The sequence below is a fragment of the Equus quagga genome, chromosome 9 (assembly GCF_021613505.1).
Source record: "Equus quagga isolate Etosha38 chromosome 9, UCLA_HA_Equagga_1.0, whole genome shotgun sequence".
NCBI lineage: Eukaryota > Metazoa > Chordata > Mammalia > Perissodactyla > Equidae > Equus > Equus quagga.
Genome location: NC_060275.1, coordinates 29,081,095 through 29,103,768, shown reverse-complemented (window position 1 = coordinate 29,103,768; position 22,674 = coordinate 29,081,095). Strand labels below are relative to the sequence as shown.

The following is a 22,674-nucleotide window of genomic DNA, read 5'->3' as shown; positions in this document are numbered from 1 at the left end:
ATGATTAACTTACTCTAGGCCCCAGAGTCTAGGGATTGCCTAAGTTCTAGAAGACTCTGTATTATGGAGCCCTAAGACATAGTTAGACCCCTTTAAAGGCTATAAATTCCTGGAGGTGAATTGTAGTTATAATATCAACCATATAATTTTATGTACTTTCCTTCCTAACCTTTATTCCAATGCAATTAAGTTTTAGAAGTGTGTTATTAAAGTAACTATCAAATTAACATGTTTTTACATCCAATTTACACCCTTGAACCCATCCCTTGTGTATCTCGGTTACACTTCAAATGACTGAGAAATACACTATAAGGTAGCTTCAACAATTTTCTGTACCTAAAGCATGAAAAAAAAAAACAAAAAAAGACAAAAAATTCATGTAACAAAAAGACGGCCCAGGGGGCTGGTCCTGTGGACAAGTGGTTAAGTTCGCACGCTCCGCTTCCGCAGCCGAGGGTTTCACAGGTTCGGTTCCTGGACACGGACATGGCACCGCTCATCAGGCCATACTGAGGTGGCGTCCCACATGCCACAACTAGAAGGACGCGCAACTAAAATATTCAACTATGTAGTGGGGGGATTTGGGGAGAAAAAGCAGGGAGAAGAAAGATTGGCAACAGTTGTTATCTCAGGTGCCAATCTTTAGGGGAAAAAAAAAGAAAAAAAAGATGGCCCAAAATGAACAGACAGAAAATAACCAAAAGAAAAATTCTTTATGTGAAAATTGTAGTTTCTGAATCTGTTTCAGAAAGTTCAATATCCATTAATATAAAGTTCCATTAATTCTTCCTGGAAATAAACAGGCAGCCTGTGTCATGGTCAGCAGTCTCATAGTCACTACCAAATCCTGAAGCTTGCAGATTATTTAAGGATAGCCCTCTACCAAAAGCGAAGATCCAGAATCTTTTCTGTTTTCCTCAATGGGTTCTTGAGGCACCATGGGTTAATGCAAAGAGTTTTGACACGTGAGTCAAAAGCCATGAGCTCTGGTCCCAGTTCTGGCCTTCAGTGGCTGTGGGACTTGAGCAAGACATTCAAGTTTGCTGAGTCCTGGGATCAGATTAATTAATAGTGTGAAAACACCTTAAATACTATGGTATCTACCACTGTTGTAATATTTATAAAACTCCTGACAAGTTCACCCAGCTTTTGTTTGTATGCTTTCAGGGGAAAAAAGACTTATAATGCAACTCACTGCATTTGGACAGCTCTACACCTGTTTCAAATGTTTATGAAATGATGCTTTCATTTAATTGCAGAGTTCACGTTAAAAGCGTAATTACCATCCAGTAATTTGAAAGCCAATTTAGCTCCAAAAAATAACTAAAGTACTAGATAAAATCAAGTTAGTCTCATATTTTATAGTGTTACATTATCAAAACCTGATTCAGGAGAGCAACATCCATTTTTCTGAAATTCAGTATCAAAACTTATTCAACTTCTTTACTGTGAAAAACTGAAAACGAGTGTCCATTTTTGCTTCAAAATTAATATCAAGATAATAGCCCTGATCAACTAAATAATTCTACAAACAAAATATTTTAAGTTTCTTTCGTAAAGAAGTATTTTCTAAATTTAAATATGGCCCTACAATAAAAATTAAATATGTGAACACATCACTGGTACCAAAACACGACCAGAACTTATAAATTGCAAAAGAATTTGAATATGTGAAAAACTATTTACCTTTCATTGTCCTCTAAAACCAGGATCCATGGTTTAAAGAGCTGAATGATTACTGAATGCAGCGATCTCAGCACTAAAACAAAGCAAAATTCTCATAGAGACAAGAAACAAGCTCATCCTTTGTCAATTCATGGATAATACTAAATAAAAAACCTATTTATTACCTATATACTCATAAACCTATGCTGATATATAAACAACATGCTTAGTGTAACTAAGTATATTTGTGTTTTCATTTGCTGCAATGGAATTTCTTGAATTGAAGAACTTTTATTACAACACAATGTCATGGATAATTTTACACTGTACATTTTTTTAAAAGATGAATGCTTAAATATTCAGAACCCTTTCCTTAGCAAGATATATAATAGGAAGAAAGAGTTGGAGATTGAAACCTATTTCTTTGTCCCCTGCCCTGTGAAGGAGGGGCAGAGAAAAGCTGAAGCAAGCACCCACTGTGTAAGTAAATATATATCACACATATATGGCTTCACATATATGTCCTACATATTTCCTACTTCCTCCTCTTGACACTCAGATACACAGTTTTATCACACAGATTTAAATCTCTTAAAGTGCCTATTCAAGTCTCTTCTAACGGAAGGTCAGAACACCTAGCTCCATGTTGCACAAAAGGCATAAAGGCATATTACCTGTCTTGCTGCTGGCAGATGGGTCTTGGGCCAAGCAGGCCATTTCTGAATCAAGCAGCCTTTTTACAAGATAGCCCAAGAATGTCTTCATATCAGCCATGTAAGGACTCCATTTTGAAAATAAACCAAAGCTTTTAAAGTCCAATGTGGATAACCGAAGTTTATAAAAAAAGTTTGAGAGCCACTGGATAGTCTCCATTACCTGGAAGAGAATGGCCAGTCAAAACACGCTGAATGACGAGACTCAGCAGAGTACTGCAGCAGACTGTGGTGGAGGGCTCTGACTTAGTCACAGAGCTGCAGGGGTATTAGCATACGAAAAGTGAATTGGCAGATTCCAAATTTTTTCTAAAGGAGCGGAACCATTCTTTCAAATACATTCTCATGTGGACCCATATTGTATAAAACTGATGAAACTGAGAGCTCTGTGAGACACGCGTGAAAACCTGACCACAGGAGCCAGTGGCGTAAGGTTAAGATGAGGTGGGTTAAGCTGGGGAGGGAAGGCATACACAGGGAGTATACACAGAGCCTGGGCTGCTCTTGAACAGATGAGCAAGAATCAGACGCTGAGGGTGAAAGAAAGGTGATCCAGGAAAAGGGGGCCTGGGGGAAGCAAGTGAGTGACAAAGAAGAACATACAGCTCTTAAAGATGATGCACACAAAAGCAGCTTTTAAAATATACATTTTGAATGTGTTCCAATTGTTTATAAAATAAACAGCAAGGAAATGAGAAAGAAGTGCACAGACAAAAACTTCAGACACCAAAAGCTACACACCTGCTTGTCTGACAAGAGAACATCCGGAGAGCTTTGAAGCACGGTGCTCTCGGCAGAAGCTGGCCCCTGCTGGGAGGGTGGGGCACAGCAGCCCAGGGCTCTCAGAGTGGCTTTCCAACACTCAGGGCTCAGCAGCTGCTCAGCAGAGCCTTAAGGGTCAGGGACAGAGGACAGCAAGTCAGCATCTTTCACAGATTAATTTTTTCAACTTGAATCAAAGAACACGTATACTTTACAAAGGAATAAAAATTAAATAAAAATCCAAAACAAATTCATAAAGATCTGTGGTGAGCAGACCAAAGTGAAGAGAACGTATTAAAAGAACTGTCCACCTGGACACTTGACTTTCCTTGTTCCTGGTAACCCTGCTGGGACTGTGCGCAGCCCTCTGAGCTGGAATCTGGAAAGCGAATCCACCTACCCGAACCTGACTGGAGAATGGGAAAGGTGCTGTTTTCCTGGCTGGATGATGTGAGAGAAACAACAGTGACAGGACAAAGAGACTAGGTGCAGAACACAACTGCAGAGTCTAAGCTCTGGTCAGGAGTCTCATGCCTTCCCCTAAAACTCCACTCCTACAACGGACAAAACCTAGAGCAACATAGAGATAGCACGCAAAAGTAGAGACTACCAGCCAGCACCCTGCTACTTGCAAAGCTCACATCCCAGAGGACAGGAATAATACCTCCTCAGGCCCTTCCCACCCAGAGATGATGACGATGAAATAGGGCAACAGAAGCTCGTAGGAGCAGATCTGAGGGGAAGGATGATGAGGCTAGCTGCAATATGTTGGGGGTGAGGTGTCTACGGGACAGTGAAGGGTCTGTGTCCAATGGCTACTGTGGTCTGGATCTTAGGGCAGAGGCCTGCCATCAAGCTACAGGTGTGGGAATCAAGAACACCTAGAAGACAGCAGTAAAGCCAGGGAAGACAATGGGCTCACCCAGGACAAATGAAGAGAGCAGAGGAACAAAGGATACAACCCTGGACCACTGACATGGTGGCAGGGAGGGATGGGAAGCCAAGAGTCTGGAGGTCATGGAATCTGACAGAGGTCATACTATTATCCTTAAGCCTTTAACTGAATTATTCTTCCTGGGAAGTGTAAATTTCTGCTAAATGCAAGTCAATGGTTGCCTATATAAACAGTTTATAATCTCTTTAAAAAGTTTCACAGGAAAAAACCACAATACATACTTGATAAAATTTTGAAAATTCAGAACAAAAGTTAGCTATGCAAATAGGCATCAAAATTTGTAAAAGTACATTTCCCTATCACCACTCTCCACCCACCCTACAACTTGCCTCTGTGGGAAACAATTAAAGCCTGAAGCGCTTTGAAAATGAGACCACACATTGCATTATTCTTCAGCTAGTCCAATAGATAAGATCATTAACTTATTCACTGAATGATTTCTATTAAGTAACACAAAGATTTGGCATAAAGTAAAATTTAGTTTTCCACTACATCTATAAAAACTATGAAAAAAGTAAATACCATCTCATTTATCAAATTTCAATACAATTCCTGCCTAGTGAAATTCCAAAAATAAAAAAGCCTACAACCCTTATTCCTCCTCTATTTACCAACAGTTCAATTGCAGCGGAGGGACAAATGGTGGGAATGTGGAAAACATAATGCTGCTCTTTCTCTGAGCAAATATAAATACAGTCTATCACTATACAGGGATAAAATTCATTTGCAAAAAACAAGAGCCAAAAAATTAGGATGAAGAAAACTCCAAATTTATCCACTATTTAGAGCTACAGAGAAACCAACTGGCATATTAAACATATTATAAAAGAGCAATTTCCTTCTCTTACTAAATCTGTAGTTGGCCGAGCAGGCAGGCCCACTTCCATCCCACCCTAGTTCAAGACAGCAGCAAAGTCAACATAAGGAGGTGGGTGCGCAACTGTGGACTTCAATCCCAAATGCTAAGTGCCGACCTGCCCAATTAGGGCCCATTCTAATATTTAGGACAATAACTGACCATTTTTACAGAGAGTAATCTTTTGGGAATTGTTCATGGAGCACATTAGGGTGGAAATTGGGGATTCTAAACTCCTGCATACTTGTATTAGCTTTACATTTTTGGAAGAATATAAATGTAGAATGGTAAATGTCACATTAAATATTCACTGAAATCTAATCAGTCACAACGAAAAGACACTTACTTTGCATCAGCAGCCTGAGAATGTCACTGTACTGGTCAGGGAACTGGTAGAGAAGAAGAAAAGTCCAGTGCTTACAGAAAAGATTAAATGGCATCAAAATATCTTCTTCTGGTTCAAGGCCCCAGGCAGTAAGTGCCAAATGAATGGACTCCAGAAGCCTGGTACGATCAGACAGAGGAGGTTTAGTGGCGTTTAACCATTGCTTAAGATCGAACTAAAAAGAAAAAGAAACAAGAAGCAGTTTTATTTACACGAGAATATTAATTGAAGTAGAGCAAATTATTTGCAAATTTAGTTTAAAAGTCAAAGATTACCTAGGATGTAGCTTTTTATAAAGATTGCAACTTCACTTTATACATAAGTACCATTTAAAGAATCCCAGCAGTTCGACAGTTGACAGTGCCATATGCCTCCATCTCTACTCCCCTCTCTGGAACTGCAGAGGCAGTTTTCTCAGCTCTGTGTGCCTTTTTGTAATTAAAAATCTTATTAAGTTTTCCCCACAAGGATCAGAACTTTGTCGTTCTTCTTAACTTGTCACAGTGCCACAAACGAGCAGCCACTGTACTGAACTGTCTCCATCTAACAGCCATGTTTCTGGACCTGCATCAGTTACTTATCTCAGTTAATAAAAATTCAGGGTGTTGATATCACCTTCCAGAATCCCAAACTATAAAACACACTCTTCTCCATTACAGGCTGAGATCAGTCTCTGGGCCCTAAAAAATGCCCAGGTTTTATGATTCATAGATGTCAGAGAAATACAATTGAAAGCAGAATAGCTAAAGGCTCTGAAATTCTGAGTTAATTTCTACTCGGAATGAAGACAAAGGCAATTTGGTTAGAGCTGGCTTATTCTAAATATAAGAGATTTTGACATATTACAATTCATTTATCAAACACAATTTAGGCATAAATTCAGGATACATTCCAAAGAAGGGTGTACTAAATTACTATTATGAATATTTCAAAACTATACTAAAATTTTTAAAGACGGTTTGGGAGCTGGGTCCATGTTATACCATGTGGAATAAGACTGTCCCATACAACACTCCCCAAGAAAAAGCTGTGGGACCGGCGTGCTCGAAGACGATGCAAAACCTGAAAAGGGCCTGTCAGCCTACCCTTCCTGGACACACAAGTCCAGAGGGCCTTTCATTTCTATCGAGTAGGAAACAACAATAGTTGCCACATTTCAATGCTAACATCAGGACTGAATCACATCTCACCTTGGTTAGCAGCATGAAAACCACATCACTGTTGTCCTCACTTAGAAACTTCACCACCTTCTCATAAAGCTGTATGAACTCCGCAGGTGCAGCATTGGGAGTGAAGAAAGGAGACAAAAGAGAGCAGAGCCTTCTATTCTTCAGAATGGTCTGAAGGACTTTTTTGCATTCTGATTTAGTGCCACTGATAAACACCTTGAAAGAATTAAAAAGGGAAAACGTCAGCAAATTCTCCCCTCTCTAACTTTTACTTAAGTAACCAAGTTTTAAGGGATAGTATATAAGCAAATAGAATTTTTTCTAAATGAAAACATGAAACTATCAAAAGAAATCTAAAATCAATACAGATAAACCTATCACTTCCAATGTAGGTGATATTAAAAATTCTGGATAATACGCTAATTTGATTTGGACAAGCCATATTAGACTTTTAAAGATTAAAATATTGAGATAATTTGGATCTCAAAATTTGCAACGTAGCTACCATGATTACTAAGTATTCAAAGTGATTCTGCAATATGTCAAGAAAACAAAACTTGTGGCTTATAGATCTTATTGAGATGTGCTTTTAACACTTTTTTAAAAAGCTAACTTTCACAATATATAATCAAGATAACTTCACCTTGTTTTAACTTGGTTGTATAATATAAGTGAATATTTAAATAATCTCAGGGTCAGGAAGGCTTTAATAAACTTGACCACAGGCAATAAAGGACAAGACTGAGAGATTTGAATACATAAATATTTTAACTCCTTTAAGGCAAAAAGTATTATAAAATTAAAGAAAAATGAGAAAGTAGAAAAATTAATGTATAACACACTCCAGATACCAGGTTAATAGTCTGAGGAGGTCTTTCAAAATAATCAAAAAACAGGAAACTCTCCAATAGAAAATGTGCAAAGAACAATAACCAGCAAATCACCAAAAATAATTAAATGGCCAATAAACATACAAAGAGACATGCAACTTAATGAGTCCTTAAAGAAATACAACTTAAAAATCATAACAAAGTGCTACTTCCCCTACTAGATTAGCAAGACTCAAACAGAATGATGGTCTCTAATGTTGGTTATGATATGGAGAATAATAAACTCGAACCCTGTTATGATAGTGTAAACAGCTACAAACTTCCCAAGAGAGCCATGTGACAACACAGATCTGGATAGCAACCAGACTTCTGGTGGTGAACATGAGGTAGGCTATACAGAAATCTAAGTATAAGGATGTACGCCCAAAACTTACATAATGTTATAAACCATATATATCAAATGTTGGTTAGTCCCTTTGTCATAGCAATCATACTATGCTAGGAAATTATTCTAGAAAAACCAGTCCAGTAAGTTCACAAGATGTGTAAGAATATTTATCTCAGGCTTCTCGTAGCGAAACAAACTATCTAAATATCCATCCAGAGGGCACTGGTTCAATACAATGTATCTATACCATGGAACACTACATATTAAATACCGTGATACAGGTCTGTATTTATTAACATAAGAATAATGTCTAAAAGATACGTGTTTGAACGAAAAAGCAGATTACAAAATAGCATGTGCCAATTTTCAAGTGTGTATTTATATCTCTATTTTTCTATCATCTCTAGGAATGATATATCATTTTTACATATACACACACATACACTAATACACATACACACACCAGACGAACTATAATGAAATGTTAGCTATGTAACCAGTATCTCCAGGAGGTTAGGATTATGAGAAATTTTTCTTCTTTATACTTTTATACTGCCTGCATTGCTTATAATAAGGACACATCAATTTCATAATCAGGAAAAAAGCTATTTTATAAATATCCAATAAATAAGTACTTATTCAACTGAATTTGAGTGAGATACATTAGTGCTTACATATATTCCAACAAATGGCTCTCCTTTCTTTTATGACACATTTCATAAATCTGCATGGATACACTGCCCTGCCCTTGTTAAGTATCCATATATTTAACAGTAAGTCAAATAAATAAATAAATGGTGACCAAGAATAGCAACTGGGAGGCAGCAGCAGGGAGGTGGGACGAGTACTGAATGTTGAATAGAAGACCTGGGATCCAGTCTCAGCTCCAGCACTCGCCAGCTATATTCTTTAGGCAAGTTATTAATCTTTTAGAGACTAGTTTTCTCATCTTTAAGAGGGGAATGATATCAATCACCAGAGTCACCGTGAGGATGAAATAAAATAATGAATCAGAAAGTATTTTACAAATGATAAGGAGCTTCAGTAATGTTATTAACACCACCAACAGCATATGATAGAATCAGATGTGAAAGAAACTCCCAAGAGACTTTCAAATATGAGCAATATGTCTTGTATGACACACAGAATTCTATACCAACAATTCTAATATCTTGAGAAGTAAACAATTCTAATATCTTGAGAAGTCAACAATTCAAAGGGGCTTATGACTTAGGTGAGACTCTGAACCTACAATTGAAGTTTGAAGTCAACCCTGACTATAGCTAATGAGGGCCCTGGAGGGGCCTATTACATGTGACTAAGGCTAAAAACACAAAACAACCTTACCTGTCCCAAGATCTCAATGCACGAAGTAAAGAACTGCCTTGTGGGAGGGTGACGCTGTGTCTCATCACTGACGTAATCCACAACAGTAAAGAAGAGACTAATGCCAACCTTCTGGACCCCAGGGGTAGGCTGCAACTTGTAGGCATTCACCAAGGCCCTGTGAGAAAACGTAGGTAAGACTATTGGTCTACAGTAAGAGAATCTCGACTCACAAGCATTTCTTTGATACTCTACATTTCTCAGGCAAGATTCTCAAAAGTCCTCCTGAGAGCCCCATACATATGTCACATTAGAAATATTTCATGGACTAAGTATCTTCTAACTTGACCCAACAACTTATTTCAATACACAGAACGAATTTTATGCTCTCCTGAGGCGGGTGGATCAGCTGTCTTAGAAGGGCTAATTAACATTCTTAACTTTGTTAAAATTTCTCATACTTTGTATGTAATTTATAATTTATCATTTAATTCCATGTATTCGTTATATGACACATATTTTTAAAAACAGGAACCCTGATTTCTCTGAATTTTAAAATCCAGAACACTGACTTAGGTTGAGGAGACTTTTGTATAGAATAAGACCCTGGAATAAAGATATCGCTTCTAACTTCCCACACTTTTTTGAGTCCTTTCCTAGTAAAAAAACATCAACCTCTTGTTCACTGTATCTCCTCCTCCTTCCCAGGCCCCCTAATCCAATCCACACAGGACTCAATGCCCCCTCCATACCACCATCCCTATCTACTGGGGGATTAGCTGCTGGTACTACAATGTGTGGTCACCCTAAAGTAAACAGCAGAGTCAACCTGCCCTCTCCCAAGTCACATCCCGGAGGCTTTGGGAAGAACTCAGAAGGTGGTGAGAAGAAGCCAGGAGCTCCAAGAGAAAAACCACAGTGGCCAAATACAAGCTGGCAACTACATGTGACAGCCCTAACTCCCCTGAGTTAGCTCCACTGCAAACATTGCTCAACAATCTGCGCTAACAATGTTGACTTCTTGGGTAAATGTGACTTTGATATAAAACTTAGACACTAAATCTCACCATGATTGAATTTCAACGTGCTGTATCATCTCGTAATTCAGGGGTCAGCAAACTTATTCGATAAAGGGCCAGACAGTAAATATTTTATGCTTTATGGATCATAAATTGTCACAACTACTCAATTCTGCCATTGTAGCATGAAACCCATACACATTAAATAAATAAATGGGCATGGCTGTGTTCCAATAAAACTTTATTTATAAAACAGGTAGCAGGCCGGATTTGTCCCAAAGGCCATAGTTTGCCAATCCCTGTACTAATTTAATCAGTGGGTACCTAGGGGATGTAGCAGCATATATGATTACTATCGGTAATAACAAAACAGTACTTTAAATTCTACTGCCCTCACAACTTACGTAATCAAGTTTTCTGCATGCACAGCAGCTTCCACAATATTAAGTGATGGTGGTTTGGCAGCTTCTGCTTGCAACTGCTTCACTTCTTTTCGCAAAACATGAAGCTGTTGGCTTACTGCTTCATTCTTATGCATACCTTCAAACTAACAAAAATTAAAGTGGTCAACAGACTTTTCTGCCTCCTCAACATGTCTCTAGAGCAGATATTTTACTACAAATACACTGGGCATATGATGAAGAGAATATTATTACAATTAATATTATAACTCAAAACTCTCAGTTGAACCTGAGAGGGATGGGAAAAAACTGTCAAAGAACTATTCAAGAATCTCAGGTTTTTCATGAAGAATCAGACTTGAATTAGCTTATCGTTGGTTCCAAGTCTTTTGTAGGATACGTTCAACATCACTTCTGTTTCAACTCCCCAATGCTCACCAAAAACAGACTCAATGTCTTCCAGCACTGGAGCCTTTCGTGAAGCACATCAAGCCTCTATTCTGTTGATCATCCTTCCCCAGAGCCTTAACCCCTCTCTGTTCCCCCAACCCAACAGCGCATATCATTCAACTCAAAACACTCGGGCTGCACATCTCACGTGTGCCAAGCATAGAAAGAGGATGATACAGACGCTGTTAAGAAAACATTTGCTGTTCTGAAAGGAAGAAAAGATATATACTTATAAAACATCAAAATAAGATAAAATATAGGAAGGGCCCATTTTAGTTGCATGCCTAGGAAAGAGCAATTGACTAATTCAGTGGTTCCTGAAAGCTGGTATTTGATAAATTTTTTTTTTTTTTGGAGGAAGATTAGCCCTGAGCTAACATCTGCTGCCAATCCTCCTCTTTTTGCTGAGGAAGACTGGGCCTGAGCTAACATCTGTGCCCATCTTCCTCTACTGTATATGTGGGATGCCTACCACAGCATGGCTTGCCAAGCGGTGCCACATCCGCACCCAGGATCTGAACTGGCGAACCCCGGACCACCAAAGCAGAACATACGCACTTAACCACTGCACCACCTGGCTGGCTCCCGATAAAATTTTTAACGGTCTTCAGTAAAGATGTGAAAATAAGGAGAATTTATTGAGCTTTTAAAAAACATTTATTTCAATTTAAAAGACAATCATTTCTTTACGATTATCTTTCCTATTTGACGGGGTTGTTATATCCCTTCCTCTAATTGATGGTGAGCTATATGATAACTGCTTTGTTTGTGCATTTATTTATTTTTTGAGAAAGATTAGTCCTGAGCTAACACCCACTGCCAATCCTCCTCTTTTTTTTTTATTGAGGAAGATTGGCCCTGAGCTAACATCTGCACTCATCTTCCTTTATTTTTTTATATGTGGGATGCCTGCCACAGCATGACTTGACAAGCAGTGTGTAGGTCCGTGCCCGGAAGGCAAACTGGCCAACCCAGGCCGCCAAGGTGAGTGCATAAACCCAACCACTACACAACCAGGCAGGTTGTGTACTTTTAATGTCCTTTTCTGGATGTGGATAGATGCAGTGGATATCCTAGGCCTACATTGCAATACAAAGACAGAACCCATGCGGCAGCTGTGGCAGACAAGAGGACAGATGGACAGCAAGGAGGAGCCCGGCCAGGCTGATAAACGGGTCAGGGCTGAAGAACACAGTGCAATCAGACGGGGGAGTAGGGGCTCTGTCTTGGAGAGGCCTTTTAAGCAGGCTAGGGAATTTGAACTTATCTCACAGGCATGGCAGAGAACGCTAAGAGACCAGAACAGGTAGAAGGCAGGAATTTTAAATCCTACGTTCTCCCCAAACGGTCCTCCCCAGTCACACAGGTGAGCAGAGGGTCTACGTTTCCCTTTGGAGGCAGCTGCCCAAACCCAGTCTTCAGCCACCACTGCCACGATTACAGGTATTCTCTGTTTGTAAACAACGTAAATACTTAACTCACAAACTTAGTTAACTGAGACCCTCATGTCCGAGTCAGGGTTATTATCATAAATGCCAGATCAAAGCTCCTGAAGGGCAACGGTCCTGCCTGCTTTGCTTTACACAGCACGGCACAGCTCTGACAGGACACCGAGCACCGACTTTCTATGATCGCGCCAATGCTAACTTTCTGCTATAGAACTCACCAATGTTGTGTTAAAAATCTTTACAAAACTTCTTGTTTTAAAGAAAAAAATAAGCTGTTAGCATGAATCAAAAGGCACGAAAATGAATATCCAAGAGCATACAATGTTAACAATAAGTACTTCTATTTTTACAACTGGAGAAACGAAAGATAAAAAATTAAATTACTTCCATTAAACCACATAATAAATCAATACAAGTATTAAGTTTCAAATCTTTCAAATAACAGATCAATGCTTAATAGCCGAAAATGTGGTCAGGAGTACGTGCAGTCAGCTTTTTTGCCCACTACGCACCAACTACAATTAGACTGGGTCTTTGAGAGCCACAGCCCTTGGCTGACTGGAGAGAAAGCAGCCAGCCAGACAGGAAAAGAGAATCTGAGGGGAGGAAGGAAGACGGAGAGAATGAAAGGACGTGGAAAGACAATGGATAAAACAGAGCAGCGGTTCAACTTGACTGGGAAATGCAGAGAAACAAGACTAAAACCACTTTGTAACACAAACTTTAACACTGCCACCCCATGTTGTAGAAACTACTAATGCTGAAGAATAAAAGGAAACCAACTAGTTTAGGAAGGTTTAGACATTATAACAAAAAAATCCCCAAAATATCATTATTTCCTAGTCTACTTATTTTTGTTCATTGTTCCCACCACTGTTGAAAGCCTTCTTTTCTTCCTAGAACAGAGGTGAGAGAGATGAATGACTACAGGCTCATAATTACAAGAAGTTGTAGACAAGAGAACAAAGCTGCACGGTGGAAGTCCCACCAACTGAGTCACTCTAAGCAGACAAAGAAATTTAGAAGTTGGACTAAGCACGTCCTTCAGTAAGTTTTTACAATAACGGGAGGCCCTCAGTGGGTCTTTTTCATCTTTCATTTCTAGGAATGAGCAAATTTTCACATGATAATAAATCAACCCTGGGTCCAGCAAACATGCCCCACAATATCAAAGCACAATAAAAGGAACCCTATTATAAATCACCCCATTTCCTCAGGGAATATCACCGAATTACAGACATTTCTATTAAGAGAGGCGACCACAGAAGAAGCACGTCTCGCTTCCCATAAAATATATCTGGCTTTTGTATACCCAAACAAGCTACATAGAGTTCAAACATTTGCAGATGCCTGGAAATTTCCAGGGCTTTCCTTCACAGAAAAATTCTATTAAGCAGTAAAATATGTTCAAGATATAATTTGAAATCTTTATAAATAAGCCATTAAAAATTATATTTAAAATACACTTACATATTTTAGTTTCAAAATTTAAGATATATACTTAAAATATAATCATGTCCCATGAAGCTGATTTTAAAAAATGATCCAAGCCATGAATTCTCTAATCACTGAAAAAGAAGGCAATCCTATCTCACCAACTCAGAGAGAAAATGGTACACATGTTAATTTAAATGAGATTTGACTGTCATGATCAGCTTACTCAGAATCATACTGCTAGTCTTCAGAAACCGGAGCTGAAATAGCTACAGCAAATGACCTGGCCATTTCCCAATACGGAATTGGAAAGCATGAGTACTGAATTCAAATAGATGCAGGCTTGAATTCCAACTGAGTCACTTACGAGCTGTGTGACTTTGGCAAGTCTCTGGGCTTCTCTGAACCTGTTTCCTTATCCTCATTCTGTGAAGATTAAGTGAGATAATATAAGCAAAGCTCCTAGCACATTACCTAGCATATGAGAGTGCCCAAGCAAGCGATAAGAAGTATTCTGAACAGGGCTGGCAAAGAAAGTAGTGTACTATAGTATGACTGATCTTACCACTTTCCAAGATCCAATGCCTGGGAGACATTTGTACAAGAGTAAAAGGCAAGTGGAGCAGTGTGTGGTGTTTAAGTTGAGACTTTGTATGGAAAGCATTAAGCTGAAGTATTAAATTGGCCAAAGGTAAGCACAATCAAAGAATGACTGCTAATTTCTAGTAGGAAAAAGTTCCAATTTCCATGACGTCTTCCACAGCCAAATAATATCTACAAAGTTCCTGAAGGTAGTTAAAATCAGGAAGTTTACTTGTAAAGAGTATAAACCTACCATTGTTCATTCCTTCAAATACATCCACTCTCTGCCACTGACTGTGTGAGGCACTCACGACAGTAACATGAATAAGACAAGGTGCTGGCCCTCATGTAACTCAAAATCTACTAACAGCAACAGAACTAATTATAATACAAAACAAGTTGGAACACAACCTAATGAGTGGTGTACTGGTGGCTTTAACTGATTCATTCAGGGGTGCAGAAGGGCACCTATTATGCGCCAGGAGCCATGCTAGATGGTACAGGTATACAGATGAACAAGGAGAGGAACTCCCAAAGAGTTCACAGTCTGGTAGGAAAAACAACAGGTGACTACAAAAGGATTTATGCACAAGCTGTGATGAGAGGAGGGAATATCTCAAGCAAACTAGAGCAGTTAAGAAAGACCTCCAGAAGATGGGCTGTCTGAATCAAGAATTGAAGGATGAGCAGGAGCTCAGAAATGGGTCAGTGAGAATAACAGCATATGCCTTAAGAACGAAGGTATGAATGTGCATATCGTGTTTGGAGAATGGAAAAGTCCAAGTGCCTCAAAAATAGAATGTGTGGAGAGTGAGAGAGAGGGTAAAGGGATGCGAGAAAAGATCAAGAACAGATTATGGAGGGTCCTAAGAGTCATATTCCTTTTAGATACTGGAGAGCCTATGTGGGTTTTTAGCTTGGAAATGTGATCAGATTTGTGTTTCAAAAGACGAATGGTGGAAAATGGACTAGATAGGGAGAAAGGCTTTGGACAGGAAGAAGCGATGTGGGTCTACCACTGGTCAATAGCAATGGAAACAGAGAAAGGAATAAACTTAAAGCCATTTCAGAGACAGAACCAATATGACTTGGAAAGCAACTAGATGGGAAGTGTTGGGGTGGGGTATGTGGAAAATACCACACTGATGTCTAGGTCTCCATCTTGGGAGCCCAGTTAAGTGGAATTATAGGAAAAACAGGTTTGGACGGTAAGGATGAGATTAGTTTGGGGCCTATGGAGTTTGAGGTATGTATGAGACCTTCACAAACTGTTAGGTAGGCAGGTGGAAATCTAGAACTCAAGAGAGAATTTTGGACTAGAGAAACAGAAGAGGAGTCATTAATGTATAGATTAACCTTTTGGGGGTCATGGACTACTGAGGATCCACTGAAGCTATAAACTCTCCAGAAATAAATCTTCCATACACTTTCAGGGGCTTCACTGACCCACTAAAGACCATTCACACACCCTAGATTAAGAACTCCAGCGCAAACAGCAGGCAAAAGCAGCTGATGTCACAACGAAGGAAGGGATTAGGAGTAGAACTGAGCACAACCACTGATCTAAGGGTTGAGTTGATGAAGAGTAATCCTGGAGGGACACTGAGAAGTGGTTAGAGATTCAGGGGAACTAGAAGAGACCTCATGACATTCAGCATCACCAGATGATAGAACGATGTTAAACAGGATCAAAACTACTGGATATAGCAATGAGGCAGTCACTGGACACATGTATATAGAGGGGCTACAGTTCTATGTATACAAATAACACACCCTGCCTTCTGCAGGATATACTCCTTCCCAGTGACAGCTTCTTGATGAGCTGTCAACACTAAGAATTCACCTTCCCTACTCCTGACAAACACTTCTTCCCAAAACTAAAGCCATCCACAATCAGTCTTCCATCTGTGTAATGGACAGCTTTAGACTCAAGTACAATCTTGGGCCAAAAATCAGAGCAAACTTAACTGACTTGCATAGATAATACCCAAACTTCGTGGCAGCTGGAGTTTCCACTTTCCTCTACCTTGCTCTTAGCTATTAATGAGTAGCCAAAGAATAATAATTTTATCTTCAATTCCTGGAAGTATCAACCAGCAAGTACTACCTAGGACAGCCTTAGTTAGCAACTACTATACAACTTTCCAAAGAAATCCTCTTTAAATCTCAGACTACAAAAGTTGCTTACTGTCTTCACATTTTTAGTCCCCCTGGCACTTTCTGCACCATCAGGCAAAATAATGGCTTAAGTGGATACTATTACAGATACTAATACTTCTAGGAGCCATCAGTGGGGATTCCCAAGCTTCTGGATCTTCCCAAATGGAACTCACAGTCAGGGCACTGGGCAAACGAGTAAGGCCAGGAAAAAATTAAAACATGCTTTAAGAAAACTTGGATATTTCTAATGAGGTTATGGCCACAAAACAGCTATTTTTCAAATTCTTCAGGCTCCTTTAAAATCTTCTTTTCTTCCCTTGTCTGTCCTTTCTTGCTTTCTTTCTTCAAGCAATATTAGCATCTACCAATTTTTCTTTTGAGAAAAGAAAGCAAACATTTTTCTGTTATCTGTAAAAGCAAAATCTAAGCCACATTCATTTTAATCCTTATCATAAAGCATCTTCTTTCCGATCTTCCTCCAATCAAAATTACTGTGAAGATATTTTAGAAAAAGCGTACCTTTTTATTGCAGAATTAACAAAGTAAAAGCTTATAAAAGAAATTTCAATTCAAGGGTTCAGACAAACCAAGATGATGAGTCCTTTTTCTGAAGAGGATAGGAGACAAGTCACGGGAAGGCTTAGAGCAAAAGCCCCCAGGTCTGCCTCCTGGGATTTTCCACCAGACCCTGAGAGTTAGGAGGCCAGGCAAAGAGACCTGCTCTTTAGCTGGGCCAGCACATACAAGTCTTCACAGAGCAAGCTATTAACCAGAGTTGGAAAAACATTTCTTTGTACTTAACTCACTAATCACTTACAAAAACACATTTTAGGAGAATTCCCTTCTCTATACAGAATTAACAGCCTGGCAAAGACATGTAATTCCAAAATATGGAAAAATACCATATTTATAAAACACCTACTGTTAGTAAGATATCTCCTTTTTATTATAACCGAATACATTTTCAGCTTTTTTCCCACCAACTCAAACTCTGCCCACAGTTGGCAAACTTTTCTTCCAGCATTACTACCTTAGTAAGTTATCCTTCTTAAATGCCTCCACCTTAGTCTTATTAAAGCATTAGGAATTGGGGGGAAAAATACACTGAAAATTAACTTTATAAAGCACCTAGCCAAAGATATTAACTCCATGTTTAGGAGCCTCACGTTCCAGATCAAATCTCTTACTTTTAAAGGAATACAACTATCTTGAAAAAACCAGAAATAAAATTTGAAGGTAATGAAAAATACAAGCAAAGAGTTATTTCAGAGAAGACATTTTAGAGGTAACTGTCTCCTAAAGAGATTGCTGTGGAATGTATTAGAACTGTTAACATGTGGATAAGCACAAAAAGGAGGGAAATTTTTTAGGCAATCAAGAGTCAGTAAAATAAATTCTCCCCAATTTCTAAAAGCTAACAAAAAAGCAGCACTATTTTTGTATAAATATGGTCAGGCAGCAGGTAGCACCTATCTGCAAGCATTTCTTTCCCAGCTCAGGGAATCCTGAATTCACTTGCAGAAAGAGTGATTCAGAAGCATGAGTTCTGCAGCCAGCCTGCCTGGGCCCTTCCTGTTTGCTCCTCACTGGTTGTGTCACCTTGGGTACGCAACCTCTCCATGCCTCTATTTCCTCATCTGGAAAATAAAGGTAATAAAAATACCCACCTCATAGGGTGGTGGCGAGGATAAAATAAGTTCTGTAAAGCCTTCAGACAGTGCCTTGGCATACAGTAAGTGCTACGATTCAACCTAAGCCTATTTTTCCAGCTCAAGAAGGTGACTCTGAGAGGCAGTTGACTTTTTAATCACATTGTTGCACATCTCTCCTTTTGCCTGTCGGTAAGCTTCGCCCAAGTGACCTGCTTCCCACACATCCCTTGATGTTTGTCTTCGGTGCCTCCCCACTGTCCAAAACCTACAGGTGGAGCTCTCAAGTGAGCATCCTTTCCAATGTGAATTCCAACCTTTCCAATGTGAATTCCCACTACAACTCCAAAAAACAACTTGAAATAGATGATCTAGCCACTGACCCCCAAATGATGTCATGATGACTCCATTTCCACATTTCTTCTAACTGAATCCAAACTATCACCATCAAAGTCCTTTAAGCATCAGTTTAAGCCCCTCTTTCTAGGAATCTTCTCAATGATTCTGCTTTTCTTTCGATTTCCAGCTGTCTCGTAGGACTGACTCTCAGCACTTATGGAAATACGTGATTAGCTATGTGTGTGTCTTCACTCCCACAGAAACTATCAAATGTTTTAGGATGTGGATCATGTGCCATATTCTTCTTTCAATCTTTCTCAATGATATGCCAATATTAGGGACTCAATTAAAATTCTCGAAATTATGAAGAAATTTAAACAATCTTACCTGAACTGTTACAACTGCTGCTCCTTGGCACTTCTTACCACTACTGCCTCTACACTCCAAATGTAGTGTGGTCTGTTCTTCTCGATTAATATATTGCTTGGGCATTGTGTCCAACAGCTCACTATCCAAGGCAACCTGCTGAGACTCCCGAAGAGCCGCAGTTCTGAAAAAGATTATCAGGAGGTAAAAGAAAGTTTTGGGAAAGGTTTCATGATAAGTGATAAAGGCTTCTAGTTACGCCCAGCCTACAGTGGAAAACAGCAAGATACACACATTCCACAGTAACAAAAGACCAAAGGTATGTGTGCCAAGACTTACCCAAATCCTCTCCCTAGCAGTCAGGCTAATAAGAAAGATAAGAAAGGAAGGAAGAGGGGGACAACTTTTTAGCCAGAAACAAAGTTCCATTTAGAATCTGTGTTATATCAATAATGTTTTTTAAATGCACTCTTAAATATACAAGAACAAATGAGAATTCCATCCTAATTTAATAACCATCCTAAAGAAGTACTTTACTTGTAAGTACCAGTGATTTCTTAGGTATTGGCAACTCAAACGGAAATGTCAAAGATGGAGAAAGCTAATTGTTTACATGGGTGTCAATACTGGTCTAATTGTATTTATTAGGTTAATGTGCAGGTGTGTGTGTGTGCGGGTGCATGTGTGCGTGTGCACACACACACAACACATACACAACAGATGCCTGGACCAAAAACAGCCAAGGAAAAAAGGCAAGTAAGAGATTGATTCCTATGGGCTTTGCAAAGATAAGACTATTTTACTTTATAAAACAGACAACTCCACATCCGCCCCTTCTCATAAGATGGCGAGCTAGAATCAAAACATCAAGCAGTTGATCATTCTGAATCTACCGTGAATTCAGAACACTAAATGACTTTCCCACACTTTCACCAAGTTCCTATGCCAATTTTTAAAAGAATATGTAGAGTTAAAGAGAAAAGCAGTGACAAAAGAAAGTAAATCTCATTTACACCCTTTTAACACCACCAATCCAGTATCAGAAGGACTCCTCAGGAGAAGCATAAGAAACATTTAGCTGGTATGCCACCACTCAGAAATGCCACCACAGGAAACATGTAAAATTTATGGTCCATGAAAGCACCACATAATTTCAATGTGAAATTAAAAGACTTGTCACAACTTGGTTAACTAAGGTAACCGCCTGGGCCAGTCTGGTCAAATTACCCTCATGGTGACAATGCTGATGAAGCCCTTCTAGGTACTAAATCATCCAGGCTCTCAAAGCAGCAGCATAGAAGCATGATCCTGGAGGTCTTGTGGTCTTACCTGGCCTGCTGTTGCAATAGATTCAGGTCTGTGCGCACCAGCTGGATGGCATCCTTCTGACTCAGGAGTGAGGCTGACGAAATCACTGGCACAGGAGGCCTCAGTGGGTGCAGAACAAGGGCGGGTTGGGGAGTCTCATGCTTCTGCAAGTTACTTAAAACCCTTTCTTTAGCTGAAAGAAAATCAAGTCATAGGTACTGAGTAATGGCTACCACTAGTTCTTAATGTACTAAGTGGCTGCAAAGCCCTGGCCTGTTACCTTCATAAAGAATGCTGGAGATGTGCAGAAAAGTTACTTAAACCACCAGAGGCCTAAATGAATAAAATCATTATCTTTTGTTACTTGCGAGTTTTGAGGGAGCACCCACAGGCCTAGTAATATTCTCCCAGGAGCATGTGGTATGATTAAATAGAATTTCCATTCTCAGGAAGTCTTAATGATAGTTAAAGAGCTAAAGCTCATAATCTTAAATTATTACCCTAGACATCCTTATCTGATATGCTAAGGTGTTCAAACTTGTAACGTAAAGGGGATCTAGTGAACAGCTCTAAGCAAGCTGGAGAAGGATGGTAGCTAACACCAGGCAATGGATTGGGGGAATGAGGCAAGCAGTCCAGTTATGAGTTTAATGCAATCAACCAGATAAACTTCACAGGAATAGGCAAAAAATGAATGGGCATTATGGAATATGGCCGAGTGAAAAACCTTAAATTAGGCCAAAGTTTGAACAGGAGGGCTGAGAACAGCAGAGTTAAAAATGAATGAAGACATGGGCACAGACTCCTATCGAACTTACACTTATGTAGTCATACAGTCCTTCATCCATTCATTCATTCATTCACTCCACAAATAATTTATCAAGTCCAAATAAGAAATCAGGTGCCATGCAAGAAAAATAAAGGTAAACCTGTATACCATCCAACTTTGCACTAGATTGCATATGGTCTCATGCTGGTCAATCCAATTTAAATGTTTATGTTTCTACACCTACTGCAGAGCTGAACACACAGTAGATATCCAATTAATTTCTATCTTCCCTCCCTCTCTCTTCACTGCATTATACACATATCACACAGTGGGTAGAAATTGAAGGACATGAAGGAAAATGCTGCCACATACCTGATTCTTTTCAATTGTAAGATAACAGAGAATGGGAGAGGTCAGGGGAATTTCAGGTCAATAAATCAAGTTAACAAGTATTTAAGGGATTGTTATGAATTTCCAGTTTCATTCCAGAAGTAGCATCCAATTTTCTATTCGTGCTAAGAAAACTTAAGAAAATTTAATAGCTGTGACTTTACTTGGCATAAGAAGACTTGTATTGTTTGCACCCAAACAGATGGAATTTAACATTTCAAATAGATTAAGCACAGGATTATCCTGTATAGCTGGGGTTTTTTCCACTAGAACCACTTTTTGTACAGAATGTAACAAAGTTGGATATTCTGCTCTGGGTAAGACCCTTGACTATGTTTAAGATACTTCAAGCAACATTTAGGCCATGACTCCAAAGGAAAACATGACTTTTTTGCAAACCCAATATAACTTATCATGAAAGAAAAATCAAAGATAATATTTTAAATACAAAGTAAAAGACAAAAGAATTTAAATTCAGAGTATATTTAACTGTAATCACCACTCTGGTCTACAACTGAAAAAAACCGTGAAGCCAACAAAACAAATGTAATTCAAGAAAAAGAAGTCGGCATCACAAGAGTGGAATAACCTATGAGATGCTGCTGACATTTGGCTACAATCACAACCACAAGCTTGACCATTTGATGTAATCATCGTCTAATGCGCTATCATCTGAGAAAAACCTGAAACTTATTATTCAAAAATCTAGGCCTTAATTTTATTTAGAAATGAAACCTGTACTGATCACCAGAAACAAGAGACAGGATAATAAGCAGTGAAAAGCAGGGTCTCTGGAGCCAGATGGCTCTGCCACTAGCAGCTTTGTGACTTGGGCCAGTTACCAAACCACCTTACACCTCAAGTGCCCTATTTGCTCAAGGGGGACGACCCTCATAGGGTTGTTGGGAGGATTGAGTTAATGCATCTGAAGGACTGGGGCAGTGCCTGGAACAAACTAAGGGCCTAGTAAATCACTAGCTTAACTCCAGAGAAAGGAAACAGCCATTTAGGGCAGTGTTAAGGCAATGTGAAAGCACTACAAGTGGGAGGACATGAACAGAGGAGCATCCAACAGCTTCCAGATCTATAAATATATCTCCTCTTCTCATGTAATAAACCTTCAAGAATAGAAAATGAGAATCGACGGGGGCCGGCCCCATGGCCGAGTGGTTAAGTTTCCATGCTCTGCTACGGCGGCCCAGCATTTCAGGTTCAGATCCTGGGCACAGACATGGCACCACTCATCAGGCAGGCCATGCTGAGGCAGTGTCCCACATACTACAACTAGAAGGACACACAACTAAAATATA

The 22,674-nt window shown here is 39.3% G+C and overlaps 1 protein-coding gene across 2 annotated transcripts in view; it reads right to left on the bottom strand.

Annotated features, from left to right (window-relative positions):
* Window positions 1–22,674, bottom strand: part of EPG5 (ectopic P-granules 5 autophagy tethering factor) — a 108,737-nt gene that overhangs the window by 26,726 nt on the left and 59,337 nt on the right. For both annotated transcript variants that reach the window (XM_046671552.1, XM_046671553.1), the window contains exons 26-34: window positions 20,227–20,398; window positions 18,919–19,081; window positions 10,473–10,615; window positions 9,071–9,227; window positions 6,527–6,721; window positions 5,298–5,511; window positions 3,120–3,268; window positions 2,340–2,541; window positions 1,687–1,759 (exon numbers count right to left, since the gene is read on the bottom strand). In XM_046671552.1, the coding sequence (XP_046527508.1) occupies window positions 1,687–1,759; window positions 2,340–2,541; window positions 3,120–3,268; window positions 5,298–5,511; window positions 6,527–6,721; window positions 9,071–9,227; window positions 10,473–10,615; window positions 18,919–19,081; window positions 20,227–20,398 (1,468 nt within the window). The remainder of the gene's footprint in view (window positions 1–1,686; window positions 1,760–2,339; window positions 2,542–3,119; window positions 3,269–5,297; window positions 5,512–6,526; window positions 6,722–9,070; window positions 9,228–10,472; window positions 10,616–18,918; window positions 19,082–20,226; window positions 20,399–22,674) is intronic.